General features: G+C 57.8%; 2 protein-coding genes and 1 long non-coding RNA gene across 5 annotated transcripts; 1 reads left to right on the forward strand and 2 right to left on the reverse strand.

The window, feature by feature from the left end:
• Positions 1 to 4,426: 4,426 nt before the first annotated feature.
• On the reverse strand, positions 4,427 to 10,195 carry FGF8 (fibroblast growth factor 8). 2 transcript variants are annotated; one of them, XM_027596558.1, is made up of 5 exons: positions 10,078 to 10,195; positions 9,938 to 9,974; positions 8,897 to 9,044; positions 5,577 to 5,683; positions 4,427 to 4,717 (listed from the first exon to the last, which is right to left on the reverse strand). In XM_027596558.1, exons 1-5 carry the CDS (start codon positions 10,107 to 10,109, stop codon positions 4,427 to 4,429), a joined length of 615 nt encoding a protein of 204 aa, XP_027452359.1. In that variant the 5' UTR covers positions 10,110 to 10,195. The 2 variants fall into 2 exon arrangements, with proteins under 2 accessions (XP_027452359.1, XP_027452358.1); XM_027596557.1 differs by having other exon boundaries at positions 8,897 to 9,077.
• LOC113923615 lies at positions 4,593 to 8,058 on the forward strand. The gene is made up of 3 exons (XR_003520382.1): positions 4,593 to 4,723; positions 5,611 to 5,658; positions 7,690 to 8,058. It is a non-coding gene; the product is annotated as an uncharacterized LOC113923615 (long non-coding RNA).
• Positions 10,196 to 15,445: 5,250 nt separating the features above from the next.
• NPM3 (nucleophosmin/nucleoplasmin 3) lies at positions 15,446 to 17,462 on the reverse strand. Of its 2 annotated transcripts, XM_027591166.1 has the most exons (6): positions 17,328 to 17,462; positions 16,957 to 17,042; positions 16,600 to 16,719; positions 16,373 to 16,466; positions 15,889 to 16,012; positions 15,446 to 15,599 (listed from the first exon to the last, which is right to left on the reverse strand). In XM_027591166.1, the coding sequence occupies exons 1-5, from the start codon at positions 17,443 to 17,445 to the stop codon at positions 15,897 to 15,899; spliced, it is 534 nt and encodes a 177-aa protein (XP_027446967.1). In that variant the 5' UTR covers positions 17,446 to 17,462; the 3' UTR covers positions 15,446 to 15,599; positions 15,889 to 15,896. The 2 variants fall into 2 exon arrangements, with proteins under 2 accessions (XP_027446967.1, XP_027446972.1); XM_027591171.1 differs by lacking the exon at positions 15,889 to 16,012.
• Positions 17,463 to 18,878: the final 1,416 nt, after the last annotated feature.

Consider the following 18,878-nt stretch of genomic DNA (forward strand, 5'->3'; position numbering starts at 1 on the left):
TCTAGCCTAGATTACTGCAATAACTTTGTAACTGGTCCCCCTTGCCCCCCCCCCGGCTGCCTGTTCTCCACACAGCAGCCAAAGTAAGCTTGTTAAAACTTCATTCAGAGCATGTCACTCTACTGCTCAAAGACCCCCGATGGTCTGCCATCTCATTCAGAATCAAAACTAAAGTCTTTTCAGTGGCGCTATGTGATCTGCCCTCCACCACCACCCCTTCTGTTTCTCTGGCCTCACCTCAGCCCCTAGCCTTCTCCACGCCCCTCCCCCCCAACACACCGCTATCCTCCCTTCTTTGCTTCAACTTCACTGGCCTCCTTCCTCTTCCTGTAAATGCAGAAAGCTTTGCATTTGCTCTTCACCTGGATGGCCCCTCCCCAGATACCTGAAAGCCTCGCCTCGGTCAGGTGTCTGCTTAAACATTAAGATTTGAGTGAAGCCTTCTCTGAGCACCCTATTTACAATTGCTACTACCCTACCCTCCTTTTACACTCATCCTGGTCTCTGCATTTTTCCCAATGTGGTTCTCAGTGTCTGCCATACTATATACCATTTGCTCTGCACCCTCCCGCCCACAGAATATGAGCTCCATAATGACAGGGCTTTTGTCTCATTTCCTGCTTGTCCCTCTACCCAGAATAGAGCCTGGCCCACAATAGGCACTCAATAAATATCAAATGAATGAATGGAACTGGGGAAAGACCTACAGTCCTCAAGGGGCAGCCTTGGTCTGGAAACTAACACCTGATTTCTAGTACTAGCTAGAAATGTGTCTTCCGGGCGGGCCCTAGGCTGCCTATCTATAGATGCTGAAGAACTCCTGAGGTCCTTCGCTGCAGCAGCATTCTAGAATGATGCTTGCGCACAGCCTCCCCTTCTGCCATTAGGCCAGGGTAGAAGGAAGGGTTGGACAGAACCTGGTGGAGTGAGAGGAGAGAGCCCTCACTCATTCTTTCTCATCAAGGCTTGGGTGGAGTCTTCGCTGGCCTTGAAATGGAAGACAAGGTTCTAGTTTGGAGTTGGCAGCGTTCTGAGAGGCCTGGGGGAGGGAGGAATGAGTGAGGGGGTCCAGCCCCACCCTCCGGGTGGGGACGAGCGGAGGCCTGGCCACTAGGCCTGCTTCCTCTTCATGGGGGGTCAGTCCCAGTGAGGGTCTCACGGGCAGTACTGCTAGAAGAAAAGGAGGGGGGATCAGCATGAGGTAAGCACTGAGGAGAAGGCCTTCCGTGTGGGTCCCCTGGGCCTGCAGGCAGGTCCTCAGGGAGTCCTGGGAGGTCAAGCCTGGCGCAGGCCTCGGGCGGCCCCCAGGGCCCTCACAGCCAGCGCCCACTCTAGGGCAGAATGGCAGACCTTTTGGCGGAGAAGAGCCAGTCCTCCTCCCTTTTCTGGGCCTTGCCACGGCTCCCTGCTTGTTTTCCCCGAAATAAATGGACTGAGCATATTGGGCCGGCAATAACCCCTTGAAATCAGTTGTTATCACAGTTAACAACCAGTTTGGCTTCAGTTCAGGCTGTTAACTATCAAACCACTAAGTGCCGGTAATGATTGATTCTTGGCCAGTTGCAGCTTGAGTGAGCTGTGAAACCCCATTAGCGAGGGCTCTATGGAGGCAGCAAGGCGAAGATAAACAAGGTGGTGGGTGCTCTAGCCCAGCCTGGCCCCACCACTCTGGGCTCTGCTCCCATAGGTCCCCGGCCCGGGGTCCTGCCAGAAGTCAGCCCTTTCCCAAAGCCCTGGGCAGCCTCGAGGATCCCCACCTCCCAGCCACCTCTCCACTGCCCCCAACCACCACCACCACCACCACCACCAGGCATCTCCCTCCTCTCTGTAAGGCAGGTCTGGCTCTCCGGACAGCCCACCTCTCCTCCCTCACGGCCATCGCAGCACAGTTCCATCCACCATGCCAGAGAACTCGAGAGTCCCTGGCCCTGGGGGGCTGCAGGAATGGCTTTGGCCTAGCCAGTGACCAGCTGCCACTCCGTGGCCAGGATCACAGGCAGGGAGAGCCTGACATTCCACCCCCACCCTAGACTCCCTCCTACCCTATGGCTTCCCCCAGGAATTGCTCTCAAACAAATGAAATGTGGGCAATTACTGGGCTGGGGGCTGGACAGGCGGCCGTGCAGATGAAAGCGTTTCCTGGACGGTCTCTTCATTTGCATGGCATCAGAAGCTGCTCAGAAGGTGTGACTTTTCCCACAGTGAGACCCGAGCTCCTTGCACAATAAAGCCAGGCTGCTCACCCAGAATTAATTAAAGGGGGAGGGGAGGGGATGGAGCAGAGGAGGAGGCACTAAGAGCTGGGGGAGCTGGAACAGAGATGTCTAGAGCCCCTCCCCACATCCCTGGCGTCTATGCACCCGGAAGACACCTCCTCTCTCCGGAGCCTCTCACCCCCATGGCAAGCCAGAGGAGGTGGCATGGCCAGAGCCCAGGGTATCCCCAGCCTCTCTCTTCCAAGGCTTCCCCTTGAGTCATGGAGCTCCTGGTCCACCTGGATGGCCTGACCCTGGAACCTGCGGCTTCAGCTCTGAGAGGTCCACGTGGTTAGGAAGCCTTGGGGTGCCACCCCCCACTCCAAGGAAGTGCAGAGGAACAGAGGCCCAGAGGGAAGAGGTTTCTGGATTGGCCCGGTAGCTGCGCTGTGGGACCAGCCCAGGGGCACTGTCAAAAGAAGGCAGCAGAATCGGCCAGAATGGGAGGCCTCAGTTATGAAGACGGGGCCAGCTCTGCTCTCAGGAGACCTGATGCCTCTGGGCTTGGGCTGTCCCTCGATGTGCTGTGATGCCATGCTCTCCAGTCCGCATCCAAACACACAGTCCTCTGCCCACCACAGGCCAGCCCTTGTGCCCATCCCATGACCTGCTCCATCATTGCCCTAGCGCGGCCTGGGCTTCCTTCTTCCACAGCAGGTCCATCTTGGGCCAGTCCTTCTGACCCATGAGCGGTTGCTTCTCCTCCGGGGCCAGAGTCTGAGTCCTGCTCTCCACCCGTGAACTTCCCTCCTGGTCCCCTGCCCGGCTCCTCTCCCTCTGGGCCCCATCTCTCCAGGGTCGGTAGACTCTCCCAGGGCCATGGTCCCCGGGGCCCTGGTGCAGCACCCTGAGCTCAGGAACTTCTGCTCACAGCTCTCTACCCAGAGCCTCAAAAGTCAGCACCACTCCGTGTCTCAATCGCCAGCACCGGTCTTGGCGGTCTGCCCTCCAGCGTAACCCCACCTTGGGCCCTGGCAGCTGCTTTTCTTTCATCCGCTGGAGCCTGATACTCAGAAAGCGCCAGCTCTGGCATCTCCAGCCTGTCCTCCACACAGATCTAGACACACACACAGAGGCACTTTTTAAAGATTCATTGAGGGGCGCCTGGTGGCTCAGTCGGTTAAGCGTCTGCCTTCAGCTCAGGCCATGATCCCGGGGGTCCTGGGATTGAGCCCCACATCAGGCTCCTCACTCAGCAGGGGCCTGCTTCTCCCTCTCCCTCTGCCTGCCACTCCCCCCCTCTGCTTGCGCTCACTCTCTCTCTCTCTCCCTGACAAATAAATAAAATATTCAAAAAATGAAAATAAAGATTCACTGAAACCATGAAAGCAGCTCTGGTCCTAGCAGAGCCCTCTTTTCTGCCCTAGAAGTGGCTAGGGGAAGTTTTGGCAATGACTCCCCCAAGGAGCTAGGAGGTCCTGGTCTGAGAGCTCCAGGACCAGCTAAGAGCCTCTTCTTGCCCCTTTCCCTGCTCCTGTCCCATCAGGAGAGCCCCTCCATAACAATGACAGGCACAGGTCCTAAGTCAGGCTGGAGGGAGGCTGCTGTGGGAACTGGTTAGGGTTAGGACCCCCCCCCCCCACAGCTGGGGAAGGGAGAGGGGCCGACCCCCACAGGACTTGCTCTCCAACACACATTTTTAATATGCAAGTTAAATAAATATTTCAGTCATTTAATAACAATTAATAGACACCCACCCCCTCCCCACACCCAGCCTTAAAAACCTGCTCTAAGTCCCCACCCTTTCCTCCCTGCCCCCCCCCCCCGCCTCGGGGTGGGGGGGTGTGGAGTGGGCTCCCCGCTGCCCAGCCAGCTTGTCCTGCAGGCGCTGGGATCTCAGGAGCACCTCTGCTGGCCTGGAAAAGCCCCCTGACCCGGAGGGAACCCCGCCAGAATCCCAGTCTAGGCCACTACCGGCCTTCCCGAAAGTGAAGAAGACAGACACCACAGCCAAGTGGAATACAAAAATAGAGCCTCTCTTTTGTTTAAAAAAACAAAACAAAACAACAACAACAACAACAAAAAACCCAACGGCAGACAGCTATCAAAGGCTAGAACCCGGGGCTCCCCCAGCTCCTCCCCAGCCTTCAGCAGCGCGGACCTCGGCTCCCGGAGTTTCTCTGTGCTCCCCCGCGACCAGCGGCTCCGCGCGGCGGGGAGGGCGGCGGCGCCTACCGGGGCTCCGGGGCCCAAGTCCTCTGGCTGCCGCGCAGGCTGCGCGTGAAGGGCGGGTAGTTGAGGAACTCGAAGCGCAGGCTCTGCTCCGTGGTGTGGTGGCCGCGGGGCAGCCGCTTCATGAAGTGGACCTCACGCTGGTGCTGCCGCGTCTTGGAGCCCTTGCGGGGCCGGCCCTTGCGGGTGAAGGCCATGTACCAGCCTTCGTACTTGGCGTTCTGCAGGGCCGTGTAGTTGTTCTCCAGCACGATCTCCGTGAACACGCAGTCCTTGCCCTTGCCGTTGCTCTGCAGGTAGTGGGGCCAGACGCGGGCGTTACTGGGCTCCGGCCCCCGAGCCGCAACCCCACCCCACCCCCACCCCAGCGGAGGCAGAGGGCAGGCGGCCCCAGACAGCAGGTGGGCACCCCAGCAGATGGCAGGGTGGGCACGAGCGACAGCCCCACCCCCGCCCGGGGAACCCGCTCTCTAATCCCTCACAAGCCGCAGCCCACCCGGCAACTTCCTGTCCTCCCGGGCAGCAGTGACACATGGCTGTCTCCGGAGGGGCTGGGCCCCAACACAGAGGGCCAGAGAGGGGGCCCAGACCCTGCCTGCCCTGGCCTCCTGCCCACCAGTCTGGCCGAGCGGCTCGCACCCGTTTCCCCAGCTGCACCACACATCCCCCCCCACCCCCACCCCCCGCCCCTCAGGACCCCAGGGGCCCCAGGGCAGCCACCCCATGGGGGAGGGGAGGCCTGAGGGGAGACGCGGAGCCCAGGAAGCGGGGAGCTTGAGGCTGGAGAAGAGCCGTGACTAATGGGGCCATTTCAGAGCTCGGCTGAGGGGCTGGGCCTGCGGCTTACTGAACATTCCAAATGCTGGTACCATGTAATTGGACATAATAGCAAAGCAATTTGGCGATTTGTTAAAAAGATATATGGAATTTACCACCCCCCCCACCAGCCCCTTCCCTAGCCTTCCTTCTTCCTCCTTTGCCTTTATAGCTTTTCATCTCTCAGTTTCCTTCTCTCACCTCCCCCCATCCCCACCCAGTCGTTAGGTGACCCCAAGGTGGCCCTGTGTCTCTCTGGGATCCTGGAGGAGCTCTGCCAGCCCAGCCCCCTCCCCAGGCCCCAGGGACCCTCCATTCCTTCTGGGGCCTCACCTTGGCGATCAGCTTCCCCTTCTTATTCATGCAGATGTAGAGGCCAGTCTCAGCTCCTCGGACTCGAACACGGCTCCCAAAGGTATCTGTCTCCACAATGAGCTTTGCTGTCAGGGAAGGTGGGGGGATGGTTATTGGAAGCGCCCTGACCCCCACTGTACCACATCCTCACCCCAGCTGACCCTCAGACCTGTCACATCCCAGTAGCAACTGCTCCAAGAGCAGGTACCCAAGACGTGGGCTCCAGCCCCAGCCCAGCTGCCGATATGCTGTGCGACACTGGGAAAGATCACGTCCCCTTCCTGGGCCTCAGGCCCCTCACCTGGCGGTACACAGGGAGATGGACAAGATCATGAAGCACAAACTGGGTTCTGCAGAGGAATCTTGGAGCCATCAAACTGAACAGACCCTTGTCTAAAATCGGATGGTACTGACTTCCATGTCAAGGCTTCATGACTAGAGTTCTGCTCTCATCAGAAGATCTCTGGGAATCCTTCAAACTCAAAGCAGTATGTGCACATGCCTCACAGGTCACTACAAACTTCTGGGGTGCAGCAGTGACATGAGTTCTGAGGCGAAACCTAAAAGCACTCTCTCCCGTTTCTGACACCTCGGGTTCTAACTCACAGCCTTGGCCACTGCCCCCCCAAACCCCTGCTCTGACAGGGATGCGGACCACTCTCCCTACATGCGCAGCCTGCGCACAACCAGCTGCTTTCCCAGAACCTCAGACCCCAGCTGGGAGGCTTCTGCTCTTCTCCACGCTTCCCAGTCACCACTGTCCCCAGCCCCAGTGTCCAGAAAGCAATGACTCAAATAGTCTTTTCTTTCAACCCCCATCACAGCTGGGCTTCTCACCCCAGTGACCAAACACTTTCTGTGGGTGAGGAGGGGAGAAAATCAGGCATGCTTGCCTCTCAGTCTGGAAAGCTGATGAGACAGGGAGCTGAATTCTGAGCCTCCTTCCCCTGTGCCCTTCCCTCAGACAGCCAACCTGCCACAGAAGTCCTGGTCCCTGTCTCATCCCTGTGTAATTCCTCCCTTTGAGGCTGTCCCCAAGAAGGGAATGAGGGCTGACTCAGCTGTTGGGAATAGGGCAGGAGGGGCTGGGTCTCCTGTCCTCTCTACTCCTTTTCCCTCCTCGAGAAAGCAGTTCTGGAACTCCCAGAGCTGTCTCGCAGCCTGCACTAACAAGGCAGCACCTTCTTTGTCCCCAAAACTAATGGGGGGGGATGGGCACCAAGGTCAGCAAGGCAGCCCTCACCGCCCAGCCTGTGACTCCCCCCCACCCCTTCACATAAGCACAGAGCTGGGACCCAATGGCCAACTCTCCAGTCTGGCTCCAAGTCAGCCAGGGAAATGCAGCTGTCACCTCCCCTCCCACCCACCTCCTCTTGGACCCAGCCAGTCTGCTCATCCCTCTCCTGATCTGCCTTCCAGAGCAAGGGGTCGCTGCTGCTAGGGCCAGAGGGACACTGACAGGAGAAGGGGCGAGAGGATCCCACTCTGAGGATTCTGGCCAAATGGGGCAGACAGGGACTGGAACAATCCCTCTCTCCCTTCCTGGGACCCGCAGGGAAGCAACTCGAACCTCTCTGCTCTTCTCCCCCAGACTCACACTGTCCCAGCTGCACACCCTATGCCTCTGCTCTTGGGCCCTCCAGCTCCCACTCCTGCCTGCCAGGCAGGGATCAGGGAACCTGGAAAGCTTCCTACACTTGTAAGGACAGAAGTGGGCATCAGACTTCTGAGGTCGGAAGATGAGCTCCCCCATGGCCAGCCGCCTCTTCTTCCCTCCCCAAAACCCAAGGATGTGCTGGACCATTTGCTCCAGTGGAGTAAACCCAGGAGGAGCTAAGCATTCGTTCCCTTTCCTTGGAAGCTGAGAAGGGCAGCAAGCAGCCAGTTTGGAGGGACAAAGGGACGGCAGGCTGGTCCTGCCAGCCCAGCGGGGGAGCCCAGCCACCAGGCAGGCCGCCCCCCACTCCCTCCACTGAGAGCCCCCACTCCCCTCCCTGGATGGAGCTGGGGAGCTGGGGCCGCAGTTTGCGGCGGCTTTCCCGAACGGCCTTTTGGAAAGCTTAACATTTTCAAACCTATTCTTCCACCCCAGTGACAGATTTATCCCGGGAAAATTATGTCTCCTTCTCCAGCTTTGAAGGGAAGTCAGCTACGTCGATGCAGAAAAAATGCAGTGAGACATACTCGATCCCCCAAACTGGCTCGAGAAGAGGAGAAAGCATTCAGGAAATGTTAAAAAAGGTGAAAGTAAGAAGAGTTTTAATCGCTCTGCCAGACGCGGGGGTCTCTCCAGAGATTCATAGAGAACAATCTTGAACCTCTTTTTTAACATTTACAGACTTGCAACTCCTTTCAAACTCCACATCTGAAAAAAGGCTCGTTCTTTTTCTGTTTTATATCATTCTTCATTTTTCTTCTTAGCTCTTAAAATGCCTCACCTTTTTATTACATTTTAATAGAGTCTTCCCCTCTCCTTTCATGCTTGTTTAACTTGGTCATTATTTAAAGGTTTTTAAACTCACAATAATCGCTCTCTAAAAACAACACCAGCCGCCCAGAGGGCTTGCTTTTCTCTTGGTACGTCCAGGACTCTGGAAATTGGCCTGGTTTCAAGGCAGGAATATTGAATGTTTTAGAAATCAATCAGTCCTCAGCCTCTCTGCCCTGCAGTAGCTCCCTGGACTCACCACCCCATGAGGAGTCAGGAGCCTGGTTCCAACCGCCACCTGGGTTCCTGGGTCAGTGGAGTGGAGAGGGCCCCTTCCCAAGCCCAGTGCCTATGTGCAATTGGCCCTTCTGATCAAAATATTTAAAGGTTCATGGCACCCCCTGTAAAAGCTGGAAGGGCTGTGTGTGGGGGGGGGATTTTTCTCCCTTCTCTTTCCCAACTCTCCTTTTGTGGACCCTGGTGACATATCCTCTTTCAAGCGCTTCCCTTAAACCTGTGGCCCCTCCAGCAGAACCCTCTGTCTCCACCTGCAGCTGGGGAGGGGGTGTGTGAATGGCGGAGGTGGAAAGGGAGACTCCTGGATTCATTCATTTGCTGGGCGGGGAAGGGATACCTGTGGGCCAAGTACTCCCCAAGGCCCCTTTCCTAGCCCTCTTTTCTCCAGCTGACCCCCAAGATGCTTTTTTGCCTTAACTCCTTCCCTCTGAGCTGGGGAGCCTGGCCAGCACAGCAGAGCTAGTCTCTGGCCAGCACAGATGGGGCTGGCTGGTCCAGTCAGGGCAGGCCAGCCAGGGGAAGGAGGGCATGTTCTACAGTCTACCTTCACCCTGCCCGGCGCAGCTCGCCTTACCGAAGGGGTCCCCGTCTTCTGCCATGGCGTTGATGCGCTTGTTGGCCAGGACCTGCACGTGCTTCCCGCTGGTGCGGCTGTAGAGCTGGTAGGTCCGGATGAGGCGGCGGCTGAGCTGATCCGTCACCAGGCTCTGCTCCCTCACATGCTGTGTAAAATTAGGTGAGGACTGAACAGTTACCTTTAGGAAATTGAAAAATACACAACACGCCATTATAATGCTACTCTGCCCAGGGGCCCGAGTGGCCCCCATCGCCCTGCACGCGCCTCCACTACCCCAGGCCAACTGCAGGGGCTGGGTGGTTCCCCCAACATGCCAGCTCGGGTCACAACACCCAACCCAGGAAAGTCAGGCAGACCCAGCCTAGCAAGGATGAATCCCGGAACGATCCGGACCTACCTGTTAGGAAACACCCTGGGACTCCCGGCCAGGATCAGGAAAGCAAGCTCCCTGCCCAGCGCCGCGGGACCCCCCCCCCCCCCGCCCCCACCACCACCACGCCTTCCTAGAAAAGCAGGGCGCTTGTAAGTAGGGAGACAGCGCTGCCCGACCCCTGACATTTATAAAGACAAATTTACGGAGCAAATGTTGAGAGCGCAGAGAGCCTAGGCACCTGATCTTTCGGCCAGACCCTCCACAAGTCTCCCCAGAGAGCCGCGGAGAGAGTCCCTGCGGCGGTCACCGGGACTTCTGACAACGAACGCTCCCAGGCCCCAGCTCCCCCCTTCCTCGGCAGCCAGGTGTAGCTGCCCCTAGAGCTCCCTATCCACCCCAACCTGGCTAGGATGCGCGGGAGACAGCGCTGGAGTCCGAAACCTTGGGTTCGAGCCTCGCCGCACACCAGCTGTGTGACCTTAGGCAGGGCGCTCCCTCTCTGTTCCCTAGCTCCCTCCTAGGGCAAGTGCGGGGCTGTATTCCTAAGGTTCCTTCCAGCCCTGCTGCTCTGGCCGCAGGGTCGGTCCTCGGGCCCCTGCCCGACCTTGCCAACCGGCGGCCCCCGCCGGTCCGCCCGGGCCCCGCCGCCGCGCAGTGCGCCTTACCTGGGCTTGGAGGCAGAGAACCAGCAAGTGCAACAGCCTGTGGGAGACAAAAGCGGGCGGGAGAGAGAGGGCGCGGGGTGAGCGGAGAGGGCGCGGCGGCGCGGGCCGGACGGGGACGCGGGGGCGGCGGCCGTACTCACAGGCAGCTCAGCGCCGAGCGGGGGCTGCCCATGGCGCGCGGCCGGGGGAGCACCGAGAACCCCGGCGGGATCGCGCCGGCCCGCGGGCGGCCGCGACGGACGAGCCGAGGGCGGCGGCGGCCGAGGAAAGCTGGAGCGCGGGAGGCGGGCGGCGGTCCGGACGCGGCTCCGCGGGTCCCGTGGAATGTCGAGCTCGCCGCGCCGCGCCGTGCCGAGTGGCTCTGCGCCGCTGCCGGAGCCGGTGGCCGCTGGCTGCTCAGGAGCCGGAGCGGGCGGGAGGGTAACGGGCCGGCAGGGTGGGTGGGTAGGTGGGAAGGGAGGGGGAGGGGTAGGGGCGGGGGGCGCCGCACCGGGCGCGAGGGGGGGAGCGCGGGGCGGGCGGCCGGAGCCCGCAGCCCCCGGCTGGGAGCTGGGGCCCGGACGCAGCCCGGGGCGGGGGCGGGGCGGACCGGGGCGGGGCGGCCGGCGGGTCTGGGATTGGGGGTCTGGGCTAGGGGAGGGGTCTGGGGACCGCGGGAGGGGCGGGGAGCGACCGGTGGGGGCGCCTCCCCCCATCCCGGGGCTGACCCCTTGCGCGCTCTAGGGGCCTGGACCCGCGGGGATGGGGGGTGGGGGGGCGCCTCGGGCTGGGGCTTCCTGGACCGCGGGTGCGCCGGGGTCGGAAGGTGCCAAGTATCCACCGTGGGGCCGGGTCCGCTTATGCCTCAGACTAGGCGGCGGGTCTCTGAGCCACCTACTGTGTGCTTCGGCCCTGTGTGTCCCCTGGAAGCGGCCGCTGGGAAGCGGGAGGGAATGGCTGTGCGCTCCCTGCGACGGGGACCCGAACCCCCACCCCCGCCTTTCTGCTGAGTAACCCTTGCTGCGGATCTCTTCTGTCTCGCCCCGTCTCCAAAAAGACCCTGAGAGCGAGAAATGTCCCCTCCCTTACTATCACCTTCACCCCTGCGTCCGTCCCACACACACTAACCTGAAGCTTGAGAGGCACCATGAGCCACCCTTGTGGGTCCCTAGCAGGACCTATAGTCGCTGCCGCCCTCCCAGAGCAGCAGGCGGAGAGGGCAAAAATAACGACTGTGAGCTGCTTTTCCTGGAGAAGAGACTTAGATCCAGGCCGCCTCGCATTTCCCTCTCTGAGCCTCAGTATTTGTGCACTGAGGCATTTACACACCTACTGGACTAGACGTGGACTGGTGCTTTGTGTCAACCATGGGGGGGGGTCCCCGAAGGAAGTAGGTCTAAGCCTCTCCCAGCCCTTCATTGCTTCCCCCCAGGGGCTTCTGGAAACCCTGAGCCATGGTGCTTCTTTGGCAGCAGCTTGGGTGGGCAGAGACACCCTGGGACTGACACTTCGGAGCAGCAGCTTGAGCCACTGATGCCCTACCCAGCTGCTGTATCCACCCATGACCTCCCCTGCCCCACTGGCACCCCATGTCCTTGGGGGTTGGACTGGAGGGGTTAGGGTGGTCCTGGGAAGCTATTAGGCCAGGGGCAGTAGGCAGGTCCTTGCCCAGCAGTACGATCAAGTTCTGCCTACCTCCCCTTTCTCCGTGCCCCACCTGTCCCAATGCCCCACCTGTTCCTACTCCCAGCCATAATGCTAACACTGAGCAATGCATAGATGGGACAACAGTCAGAGGACTTGTCTCAAGACCTCATCCCTCCTCAGAGAAGGAGACTCCCTGAGCCTACCTGTCCCATGCCCCCCCTCCCCCCCACTCCAGGAGTCTGTTCACTCTTCTGGCTCTTGCACACACAGACCTCCAGGCAAGGACCATGTCTTTTAGATCGGAACTTGCAGCTCATGGCACTGAGCTGGGCAGGGTTGTTCTACAGTTGGCATTTGATGAATGAACAATGAAGAAACTGGCTGAAACTTTAGACCTCAGCCCAAGAGTGGCTTCCCCAGGAAGACTTGCCTTCAGATAATAATCATAAGCACCACTTTTTATTGAGCACTCATATTTGCTAAAGGCTGGACTTGCACTGTCTCCTCTCAACCCCACTAAGAGGTGAGCCCATTAGAAGGGAGAAAGGTGAGGTGGGCTCTGGTGCCCACAGCCCAAACCAGCTCTTTTCCTTACTGTCCTCTGTCTTAGAGGCCTGCAGGCTGCTTGCTGAGTCTCTACCTCCCCAGCTGTACTGCTTCAAACAGGCAGAATGCTCACCATCTTAAACGCATGCCCTGCACATAGTAGGCCCCTGAAAATGTTTATTTGTGTGCATGAATGAATGAGTGAGTGGAGAGATGGAGAGCAGAGGGTGGGAAGGGCCTTCTCCCCACTGGGGACTCAGCCCTCTGAAAACAGTCTGATGAGAACAGCATGGAGCAGGACCCAGGCCAGAGTCAGGGCAGTCTAGCCCATGCTCAGTGTGCATAGTCTTGGAACCCCAACTCTGGGCACCAGCCCTTCCCTGGAGTGGGGATGGAGGCCAGAGAGCATCTGACTCAGGTCTAACCCTGGTTCTGGAGATCGCGGAAGGTTCTGAAGTCCCTGAGCTGAGCCTCAATGATCTTAACCCACTCCCCAGAAGAGATGGGCGTCCTGGGACCTAAAAGTGTGGAGGTCAAGGTTTTAGTATCCACTTTAACCTCTATCAAGGGGCCTTTCTATAGGACAGAATTCCTTTACATTTGGAGAACTTCCCCTGAAATGAACCCTCATCAGTTTTAGAGATTCTTCTCATCTCCCCAAAAGTCTATGTCTTGTGGCGGGGGTGTGGGGGGAGGGGCGAGGGAGCAGATGGGGACACCCTCACATAGGGCGCCGGTACTGCCCCGGCACGCCCCGTGAGTGACAGATGCAAATATTCCGTCGGGGCCCCAGCAGGCCACTCTCTCCCTCCCTCGCTTGCTCCCTTCCAGGCCAGCTCTCTCCTTCCTTTATCTTATCAAAGCCCCGTAATTACAATTGCTATTTTGTTTCCTCGAATCTGCAATCAGAGCTCCCCGGCCCTGATGAGGGAGCGCCTGTCAACCTGATCGCTGAGTGACAGTCCGGCCACCTTTCCCGGCCGCCCCCACACTCCGCAAACACAAACACACACACACACACACACACACACACACACACCCTCGCCTCCTGCAAACACAAACACACACTCCTCGCCAACACAAATAGCCCCTCTCCGCAAACACGCCCTCGCAGGGACCCAAACACACACCTTCAGCCTCTTTCCGAACGCATCCCTCGCCCCCGGCCCACCCTGGGCCCCTCACATCCACACCAGCCTGCGCGGGGCGGCCCGGACTGCCGAGAGCTCCACTGCGCGCCTTCGGCGCCCGGCGTTCAAAGCGCCGCCGACTCTCCACCGACTGTTCAAATGCAAATCGCCGAGACTACGTTAAGCACTTGGGGCCGCTGCCTGGGAGTCGTCTCCCTCGCCCCCCGAATACAGGCCTGCCCGTCCTCCAGCAGTCTGCAAACCCCGGCGGACGCCTTCATCCCTCAGTGCTCCGGGGCCAAAGCGAATTGGCAGTGCTCCTACTGTGCGCTGAGCCGACAGAACCGGCAGCGAGAGGCGGGGCGGAGAGGGAGAAAAAACAATTCCCAGCTCTGTCGGCCGGGCGCCCCTTCGGGCCGGGAAAGTCCTGCAAGAAGGGGAAGATGTGGATTGGGCCCCTACTGCGGGCAGGAGCGCGCTCGGCGCCTGCCTGGGTCGCGGGGAGAGCCACCCAGGAAACAGTCAAGGCTTACAATGAGCGCTCAGCGGCTTCGCAGGGGGTAAATGTCCGAGCTGGGCCACGCACAGGGCGCAGATGGGTGGGTTGGGGAGGCTTCCTCCAGAGATGACTTTTCGCTGCACTCAGCCAGTCTCCCGCGCCCCCAACCAAGCACGTGCCGAGGACTCTGGAGGTTATGGGTGAGAGGAAGAAGAGAAGGGCTCTAACAAGAGCTCTTCTAGCGAACGAATGAATGAATCAATCAATCAATCAATGAACCCAAACAGTCAGCCTCAGTGACTTACTCCTTGCTTTCTGCCTAACTTCGGCACCCCAGGCCACTCACGGGCGAGATCGCTCACGTAACCCCCCTTCAAGGCGGCATGGGGAGCCCACGGCCAAAGACGGTTTCAACCTCGCCCACCAGAGGGCGCCAGCTGCAATTCCCCCTCCCTTGGGACACCTGCCACAGGAAGGTGAATGGTCTGGAGCCTGGTCGGCCCACCACGCTGGTTCCCGCTGGAAGCACTCCAGGAAAGCCCTCCTGGAGAGGAGAAAGGGGCCTGCGACCCCGATCACTGCAACACAGAGAGAAATCACCTTCCTTTATCCTCAACTTGAGAGAAAAGGGAAGTTAGAGCTCCTCACCATGAAGAGGGGGGAATCTACTCCAGATGGATGTATGTTGAAGTAGGAATGCTTTTCCGTGTTGCTGGACACTCCCCAAAGCTTACCTTACCTGCCCCAATACCAGCCTCTTCGGGTTACCCTCCCACTAGTTCACTCATTTGCCCAGCAGCCGGTGTGGGAGGGAGTGGGCCTGGCCCTACCACCCCACACACCACCAGGCACTGTACTTTGTCCATCCTCAGCATGTCTGGCCCCAGGCTGTCTCAGGAGTTAACGTTTTGTTTGTTTGTTTGTATGTGGGAAACTGAAATACGTGCCCCCCCCACGTCAACACAGCTGCTGAACTGCTGACCCCAGAGTTGGTCACATACACACGAATGCTCACATCAGGTACTTCCCTTTCTCTTCCTGGCATAGCAGCAGTCAAACCTCAGAACACTTGATTACAGGCACCAGAGACCCCCAGAGCAGGCAATGTGCTGGGAATCAGGAACCCCTTAGCCCAGGAGGCTGAATCCCAGGAGCCCCTCTCTGCCCCCATATGCCAGGCCACCCGGATTCTGGTTTCCCTGTCACCCAATCTGGCCAGCCCCCTCCATCTGGCCCCCGGAATCAGGTTTCTAAGGGCCCAGACCCACTCAGAGACAGCCTGTAAGACTGGAAGGAGGAGTAAAGACTGGCTTCTAGCCTACCCCTCACAGGCCCTCTCAGGGCCTGAGCCCCTTCGTGGATCTAGGGATGCACATTCCTTGGACTGCTTAAGCCCCCTTATCTACCCCCCTGCCCATCAGCCTGAGTGCTGACAGAGGCCCAGGCCCCTTGTTTGGATGCTGATAACCTCCTGGGATGGCCCTCCCCCACCTGTAGGGACTGCGAACGGGCTTGGTGTTGGGAGGTCCTCTTTTAGCAAAGCAGTTGGGGCCCAGGCCTGGCCTGCCCCCGGGGTCCTAGGGATAGCAGGATCCCACATTTCTTCACCCTCCCCAGGCGCAGGGCCACCCTCGATGCTGCCACAGTGCCACCTGGTGGTCCCTAGGGGAATGCCACACCAGCAGATAAAGAAGCCACACAAATGAGTTGCAAAAAACTCCGTATCACTTTATTTCAACCTTTCTCCAAAAATGTAAAAAGTATTAAAAATGTGCAGTCCTGAGCTTCAGATGCTGATCTCCAATCTCATAGGCAAGTGGGGAGAGAGGGTGAGGACAGAAGTTCAGAGTTCCTCCCAATCCTGGAGAAAAGGCAAGTCCCAGGTAGGGCATAAGATTAGAAAAATACCAGGGCTCTATGAGGGATAGGACCACCCTCTCTCCTAACACCAGCCCAAGACCCCACCCACCCACCCATCCTCTTCAACAGAGAAGACACATTTAAAGTTCTTGAAACTTGTACAGGAACATGGTGCATGGCACATGTAGCCAGGTGACCTGAGAAGAGCAAACAAGGGGTCAGCATCTAGGCCTTCACCTGCTTGTCCTACTTCATCCCAGACCTTGCTGGACACCCTTCCCCCAACTCACCAAGGAGGCTAGGGCCTACCCCCCTGCTTCTTGGCAGGCAGGATGGGGCACCACTCAGCTTCCTCCTGCTCACTACCTTCTTCTTCACTCTCTTCTTGCTCAGAAACGTCATTGCTTATAGTAACTGGTGGAAATGTAAGCAGTAAAGAGGAGGTTCAAGCCCAGACCCCCTTTATACCATATGTCGTTTATTCATGCCCTGTGGTGCTAGGCTTGCAGGGACCCTGACCTCCCAGAGCTTATGATCTAGGTGGGAAGAACCTCAGATACTAAGATGACAGAGAGCTAAAGGAGACCACATTAATGGAGGTGGAGAAGTCGGGACAGGTTTCATGCAGGAGGTAGGCTCGAATAGGACAGAAAGTGGAGGGTATAGCCTACGTGGGACCTGCACTAGGAGATAAGGCTGGGATGGGGCAAGAGTGTGAAGCAGTGGGGGAGACCTGGTGGGGAAGCCACTAGAGGCAAAGGAGAGGGCTCTCACCAATCTGGTGCCTCCCAGTGATCCGCACAGGGCCAGAACCTGATTTCAGGCGGAAGGTTACAGGTGGCTGGAGCTGGAAGTCATCCAAACTGAGCTGGAAGGAAGACAAGGATGAAGGCCTGGCCCGCCCAACCTTGTGATGAGTCAGTCCTTCAGTCCTCAATTCCTCACCCCCACCCTTAGCCCTACCCCCCACCTCCATCACCCAGCATGGCAGGGGAACTCACCATGGGTTGGCAGGACAACTTGAGGTTGGCTACAGGGACTGCAATCTCCTGGTGGTCATGATTCCTGGCCACGACTTCTACCACATTACACTCATCTTTGGCCCCCTCAGTGAGGCAGAGCTGGGAAGGGTACACAGGGCCTCTGGGTCTCCCCAAACAAGGGTTGGCACCACAAGTGGAGGCATCTACCCTAGAACTTGCCCCGCCCCAGTGGTCCCCGGATCACCTTGCCAGGGAAGCGCCCATGTGGGGGTCAGAAAGAGGTGACTCCCAGTAAAAGGGATTGGGGGGACGGGTGGAGGCCCCCCGAGTTGCCTGCTCAGGAACAACTATTCACCACCCTTCCCCGCCCCTCACCATGGTCAAAGCCAGCACATGCTCCGAATCATCCTCTTCTTCTACCTTGAAGGTGAAAGAGCGGGTGTGGCCGGAGAGCTCACAGCCTGGAAGAGGTAACAGTGTGTCTGAGTGTTCCACCAAACCTCTGTCACGTGTAGCCAAGGTCAGACCGGCCATTTACTGGCCCACTTCTCAGGAACACCTGGGGCATTCGGCCCTGGGCCCCGCCCTGCACATAAGAAGGGGTCGCACGCCCCCTTCCGCTTGGGCTGCAGCGTGCGGGGGACCCACTTTCGCCCCCACCCACGTCGTGTTCACCCACGTTACATTCCTGTTCAGCCCTGCCCGACCGCCCCAGCACCACCTTCATCCCCTCCTTTCTTCAATACCGAAGAAAAAACTGTCCATAGTGACCGGAGCCGGGACCCGCAGACCCCCGATCCCTCCGGCCCGGGCTCGGCTCTCCTGACTCAGGAACGCTAAGGCGGCGGCGGCGCCGGCGGCCATGCTGCAAGGGCCGTCTGGGAACTCCGCCCCCGACACGTACAAAGCAGGGGACTCGTCGCTGGCTCCGGCCCCGCCTATTAAAGGAGCCGCTGGCGTTTGAGAAAGGACCGGGGCGCAACCGGTCCAGGGGAGCCCGTCCGGCCTCTGGTCAGACCGTTGTGTCGGGACTGCGGGGAGTAACATCACAGAAGCATGGATTTTTTTGTTAATACTTTTGCTTATTTCCGTGACCACGGCTCCCGAGGGTGGCTCCTGTCTCCATTTTCTTTAGTTCCTCTCACCCTCTGCTGTCTCCACTCCCCCACTCCAGGTAAGCTTTCGTTAAAGGGAGAATAGATACAAAAGTGTAAACATTTCCAACTCCCCTTGTAAAGGCGAATTTCAGGGCAGCGCTTTTCTTATAAAAGCAAAGGAATCCCGCATCAGGCTCCCTGCTCGTTGGGAGCCTGCTTCTTCCTCTGTCTCTCTCACGAATAAATAAAATCTTTAAAAAAAAAAAAAAAGCAAAGGAATCACGCTATTTGCCTTTGCTCCAAGAGAGCCGAGAATCCTTACTTTTCAGCTACAGGTATTTTCTGTTTGAACCATGGAACTACTCGGTCCTTTTCCTAGTATGCTTCCTGCTCTAACGACCTTAAGTTTACTATCCAGGAGGCATAGCTTTATTAAGCTTCAGATAATGCCTTGATGCTGGAGCTTGCTAGCAAAGTATATCATCTTAGATTTGGGGATGCTACTCCTGGCAGACACGTTTTGGAGCTTATTACAATCAACCCAAAACATCCACCTTAGACTCCTCTGTCACATAGTTTGGGCAGGGCAACTCTCCAACCCCCATCATTCACCTTTTGACCAAAGAATCTGATAAACTGAAACTGTATTCCTTATCCCACTAGATTAAGGGAACTCATTCAAACTAGCTGCCCTAACTCACGCCCAGGCTGTTAACTGTGGGAAGAGGGTGGCTTGGCCAAGAGTAGTCTACTTTCATCTTTTACCTTGCTTGCCTTGAGGAAAATCTGCCAAGAAGTCTTTTTGCTAAAGATGGGAATGAGAAGATGCAGCCCCTAACTTGGAACAGCTGTGGAGAATACTTGCTTATAGGTGAGGCATGAAAGGCAGGAGAAAAGGTACCAGGTAGAAACAAGAAGTAGGTTTACACAGTACACCACCACACACATTCACTTCAAGTTTTATTTTGCCTCTTGCATGGTCTTCAGATAGTTTTACAGTTCGTTTTCTACAGGAACTGAGCTGTGATCTAAACAATCAATGAAATGTCATTCCAACCTTAATAAATATTCATAGCCATAGAAGAGAGCATAGCACTTTACCATCCTAGAGTGATGAAAGTATAGGCCTGGACATCTGTTTCATAGTTAGCACCTATGACCAGAAGACCAGCCAAATGATTATTATAAGCCAAGATAAAA

The sequence above is a fragment of the Zalophus californianus genome, chromosome 15, assembly GCF_009762305.2.
Source record: "Zalophus californianus isolate mZalCal1 chromosome 15, mZalCal1.pri.v2, whole genome shotgun sequence".
Classification (NCBI taxonomy): domain Eukaryota; kingdom Metazoa; phylum Chordata; class Mammalia; order Carnivora; family Otariidae; genus Zalophus; species Zalophus californianus.